General features: G+C 39.4%; 1 protein-coding gene and 1 non-coding gene across 2 annotated transcripts; one reads left to right on the top strand and one right to left on the bottom strand.

The window, feature by feature from the left end:
- Nucleotides 1–2,345: 2,345 nt before the first annotated feature.
- On the top strand, nt 2,346–3,299 carry LOC104992101 (olfactory receptor-like protein OLF3). The gene has a single exon (XM_010844852.1). It carries the CDS (start codon nt 2,346–2,348, stop codon nt 3,297–3,299), a length of 954 nt encoding a protein of 317 aa, XP_010843154.1.
- Nucleotides 3,300–4,161: 862 nt separating this feature from the next.
- On the bottom strand, nt 4,162–4,233 carry TRNAC-ACA. Its single transcript has one exon. It is a non-coding gene; the product is annotated as a tRNA-Cys (tRNA).
- Between the last annotated feature and the right edge of the window lie 1,583 nt (nt 4,234–5,816).

Raw genomic sequence — 5,816 nt, forward strand, 5'->3', positions numbered from 1 at the left:
ATATTTTAGCAATGAATAATTGGTCTTTGCTCTCCAAACTCATAGCTGATTTTCCTTTAGTTTCTATATTGTTCCTCATCCCTTCTCCATTTGTAAGCATCTCAGTTTTCCTTCTTGCATCATCTATTTTAAAGAGTCAAGAGATCAAGTAATTCACATCTTAAAACCTCCATTTTATGCTAATTATATCTAAAAAATTCAGGATAATATCAACAGAAAAGGAATAAATTACTAATATTTGAGTTTCAAGAATTCATGATAGGGCAAGACGGAGATACTTTGTAACAGAATGTTTCAATGACACCTTCATATTGTATCACTTACTGTGTCACAATAATTTCCCTACATCCACCACAGACCATAAAGCACAGGCATGCAGAAGTTCTTCCTTTGTGTTGCTCATGTCTAAGATGAACCACAGGGGTACGTCATTCGTCAACACTATGTCTTGAGCAGGTAGCTTGGATTGTTTATTTTTGACTAGACAAAGAAAACTCAAAACATTTTGAGAGGTGTAGTCGTGTAGTATGAGGAAGATATGGCCTAAGCATGTAAAATAGCTCCTTATCATTAAAGAAGCATTGCGTGCATGTATGCTAATAGCCCTAAAGCACCATTAGGTACCTGCAGAAAGATAAAGCAACTAGAGTTGGGACAAGTACTGAAAAAAGAACATAGACTGTCTTGTGGGGGAGGAAGCATTAACAAGACCAACTCTTAACTGTGTTTATCTTCAAACCTGGCTTTTGAATAAGAGCTGTGTTCCTAGTTACTTGTGAGGAGGGTTTTTCTCTGTTGTTTCTATTAAGAAAAGAAACAATTATTTTGTGGGAATAAATACCCACAAAAGTCCATTTTACCTGTTGACATCAATGAATAACACATGCTTACGGATAGCATCAAATCCCTAGAATCTGTTTAGAGTTGAAAATATCAAGCTTTAGCTTTCTGACATCAAGCATTTAGATATACACACACTATTTACCAGTTATTTAATTGTGCATCCTGAGACCTACTAGGAATCTAGCTCTATTTAGCTGAAAGTTGATCCAAGGTAACACTAACGTTGGAGACGGTGTTTATTGCAGGTATGTGAAAACCATCAGACAAGCCCATTTCCCTTCTTTATTCAGCTATACATTTACAGATGTTATTTCTATATTCTTAGTCTGCCAGGAGTCTTAAAAGGGTTTCCATGACTGTAGAAAATAGAAACATTTTGATATTAATTATTTTGAATTTAAATTACTTTAAAATCAAGGAAATTGCCTATATAGATAGATGTGTGTGTGTGTGTATATGTATGTATATATATATATATATTTACATACACACACTGATGGGTTAAAAATAACTAGCTGACATATCCATGAAGGGTATTTAAGTATTAACAGGTTATTTTTGTAAAATGCTTTGCCCTAAAAAGCATGCATGATAATGAATGCTAAAATTAATAAAGAAAAAACATGTCAGGTTCTAATGAACAACTATTCAGACACTCCATGCCCATGATGTTCTTAATTCTGTAAGCAGTTATACATTACAAGATTTGTTTGTGCGTGAAAGAGGTATAATTATATTTGTATTTTAGGACAACCAGCTAATGATGAGTGTAAGGTGAAGTGCAGTGAGGGAAGTACGTTTGTTTCTCTCCAAGGGAGGAGCTTAGATTACAACTAGTACCTATTCTGTTAAAGTCCTGCCACCAGTAATAGTTCAAAAAGTAACTTCCTCATGAATTATTTACATTTGACCTTAAATACACATACTAATTATAAAATATGATCACATTCTCTACATAAAAGTTTAAATCTCTAACCCAATCACACATCTGGTAAGTTCATGAAAACAAGATTTAACTTCAGATCTCTCCATGAGACACTAGCCTTCTTTGTACTATCCATGTGCCACTTCTGAATCTTTTTTTTTTTTTTTTGGTAGGTTATTTATTCATTTCCTCATGTTTGTTGTAGCAGATTTATGTAGGGTTATCAACATTGTTTATCAACTTACCTCTCATTGTCACTTACCATCCCCTCTTGTCCTGGAAACTAGTGTAAATTGGAAGGATATAAAACTGCACTGCATTATTGCCAGGCTATGACGAACTCCCTCAGACCACTCTATACTTTAGAAGGCAATGGTTTGCATTACTTGCGTGAAGTAGATATAATGCATACCAGAATCAGGCCTGACATCTTGGCCGAAAACACTCTAAAACATCTGGCTAAGGCTGGAAGGTTGAATACAGTATGCATTCTTTTAAGAAGTTATTCTTATAGTTAATTCAACAGCTTCTACAATTTTTGTCTCTTTCTGCAGATTAATAACCTCACATTTTTTTAATGGGAGCAAATAACCAGACTTGGGTGAGAGAATTCATTCTCCTCGGCCTGTCCAGTGACTGGGCCACTCAGGTCGCTCTCTTCGTCTTGTTCTCAGTCACTTACCTGCTGACCCTGCTGGGGAACGTCCTCATTGTTCTTCTGATCAGACTGGACAGCCGACTCCACACTCCCATGTATTTCTTTCTCACCAACCTCTCCCTTGTTGATGTCTCCTATGCCACAAGCATCGTTCCTCAGATGCTGGTGCATTTTCTTGCGGAGCATAAAGGGATCCCCTACGTGAGCTGTGCAGCCCAGTTATTCTTCTCCCTGGGCCTGGGTGGGATTGAGTTTGTTCTCCTGGCCATGATGGCCTATGACCACTATGTGGCTGTGTGCGACCCCCTGAGATACTCGGTCATCATGCACGGAGGGCTCTGTGCTAGGCTGGCCATCACATCCTGGGTCAGTGGCTCTGTCAACTCTCTCGTGCAGACCACCATCACCTTTCAGTTGCCTATGTGCACGAACAAGTATATTGATCACATATCCTGTGAAATCCTAGCTGTGGTCAGGCTGGCCTGTGTGGACACCTCCTCCAATGAGGTGGCCATCATGGTTTCTAGTATTGTGTTGCTGATGACACCTTTCTGCCTGGTTCTCCTGTCCTACATCAGGATCATCTCCACCATCCTGAAGATCCAGTCCACAGAGGGGAGAAAGAAAGCCTTCCACACCTGTGCCTCTCACCTCACAGTGGTTTTCTTGTGCTATGGCATGACCATTTTCACTTACATCCAGCCCAATCCCAGCCCTTCTGTGCTTCAGGAGAAGCTGATCTCTGTCTTCTATGCCATTTTGATGCCTGTGCTGAACCCCATGATTTACAGTCTAAGGAACAAGGAGGTGAAGGGGGCCTGGCAGAAGCTTCTAGGACAATTATCTGGATTAATGTCAAAATTGGGAACTTGAATTATGAGCATTACTTAGAGAAAAAGAGCTTTGCCTGTCACTTAATTCTGATATGAAGAATTAACTGCATTGCCCTGGCAACCAGGAAGGTGATGACGGAACATGTACTGGTGATGCTGGGTAGGAGGCTGAGTGGTTTGGTTGAAGTGTGGGATGTAAGGGTGTTTTTATGTCACAGCAGGATGTTCAGAGAAATTAAGCACTGCTGTGATAGAACTTCCCACACTTAATCTCCATTCACTTAACCCAAAATTAACGGAAAAAGTAATTTGTTATTGTGAAATATCATATTTTTGTAATCATGGATCTATTAATAGATCTTACTTTGGACCACTTGTTCTTATTCATCTAAATTTTGTAGAAGGTTATTATGTTTCCATTTGGAACAAAAGCATTTTCACATTTTAGACTTACTGAAAATAACGCATGGAGTATGTGTCCACATGTAGAAATTTTGTAAATCGCTATTCTGAGGTGAATGTTGTCATCAAGGCTGATTAAAATGTTTTATGCAGAGCCTCTGACATGTGGACATAAAGCCTTGTCTGAGTGCTGTGGGTAACTGAGTGGAAGAATCAACGAAAGGTCTTTTACACAGAAAGGATGTAAGTAAAGGCGTTTGTACACATGGCTATTACTGACCAAGGAGATGCTAAGTTTTAACCTCTCCTTGATATTATACAAACAATTTAAGAGGAATTTTAATGCGTACCTAAGGGGTGAAAGTGAAGTCAAGTGAAATCGCTCAGTCGTGTCCGACTCTTTGTGACTCCATGGACTATATCCCACCAGGTTCCTCTGTCCATGGGATTTTCCAGGCAGGAGTACTGGAGTGGGTTGCCATTTCCTTCTCCAGAGGATCTTCCCGAACCAGGGATCGAACCTGGGTCTCCCGCATTGTAGGCAGACGCTTTACCATCTGAGCCACCAGGGAAGCCTAAGGGGTACCATTCATATATTAAAACTGTCCAATCTCTGAACAAAGAATCTGATTCTTTCTCTAGGTTTAGATATAAAATTAGCATGTAATATTTGAAATATTGTGTAAGATACCAAAGATGTAGTTTATCTATGAAAAGACAGATTCCTCAAACACAACTAATATAAAGTAAGACACATTTAGTTTGGGAATCAAGATAGTTGAGTCAACTGTGCCCATGTCAGCCTCCAGTCTCAGTATAAACCCTTTCTCTCATCGCTCCTCCTCACACACTGCAGGGCCCTAGTTATAAATCTGCTGGGTTTAGAATAGTCTGGAGTAGGCCTCACCTCTGACAGAAAGCCTAAATAAAGTAAAGGCAGGGAAGAAGTAATTGTATAAGAGATTAAGAAGGGGAAGGGGAGAAAGAATATGGTAGCAGCTCATCTTCACACTTCCTTGAAGACATCTCAAAGTCCTTTCTTCCCTTGTCTCTTCTTTAAGTCAGGTGATAAGCAGTTCTTCCACTTGTGGACAAATCCCAGTGCTCGAGCAGAGTTGAAGGCCCATTTAATATAGAATTTTACATAAAGTAATTTAGACCTATAAATGTGCTTTAGGCAAGCATCCCCAAACATGTCAATATTAGTGGGCTAAAGCTCTCTTGCTGTTAATTAAGGAATGTTAATAGAAGAAATGGAGTAGCCATCACGGTCAACAAAAGAGTCTGAAATGCAGTACTTGGATGCAATCTCAAAAATGACACAATGATCTCTTTCGTTTCCAAGGCAAACCATTCAATATCACGGTAATCCAAGCCTATGCCCCTACCAGTAACACCGAAGAAGCTGAAGTTGAACGGTTTTATGAAGACCTACAAGACCTTCTAGAACTAACATCCAAAAAAGATGTCCTTTTCATTATAGGGGACTGGAATGCAAAAGTAGGAAGTCAAGAAACACCTGGAGTAACAGGCAAATTTGGCCTTGGAGTACAGAATGAAACAGGGCAAAGGCTGATAGAGTTTTGCCGAGAGAATGCACTGGTCATAACAAACACCCTCTTCCAACAACACAAGAGAAGACTCTATACATGGACATCACCAGATGGTCAACACCAAAATCAGATTGATTATATTCTTTGCATCCAAAGATGGAGAAGCTCTATACAGTCAGCAAAAACAAGACCAGGAGCTGACTGTGGCTCAGACCATGAACTCCTTATTGCCAAATTCAGACTGAAATTGAAGAAAGTGGGGAAAACCACTAGACCATTCAGGTATGATCTAAATCAAATCCCTTATGATTATACAGTGGAAGTGAGAAATAGATTTAAGGGACTAGATCTGATAGATAGAGTGCCTGATGAGCTATGGATGGAAGTTCGTGACATTGTACAGGAGACAGGGATCAAGACCATCCCCAAGAAAAAGAAATGCAAAAAAGCAAAATGACTGTCTGAGGAGGGCTTACAAATAGCTGTGAAAAGAAGAGAAGCGAAAAGCAAAGGAGAAAAGGAAAGATATAAGCATCTGAATGCAAAGTTCCAAAGAATAGCAAGGAAAGATAAGAAAGCCTTCCTCAGTGATCAATGCAAAG

Source organism: Bison bison, unplaced genomic scaffold (genome assembly GCF_000754665.1).
Source record: "Bison bison bison isolate TAMUID 2011002044 unplaced genomic scaffold, Bison_UMD1.0 scf7180017864211, whole genome shotgun sequence".
Lineage (NCBI taxonomy): Eukaryota > Metazoa > Chordata > Mammalia > Artiodactyla > Bovidae > Bison > Bison bison.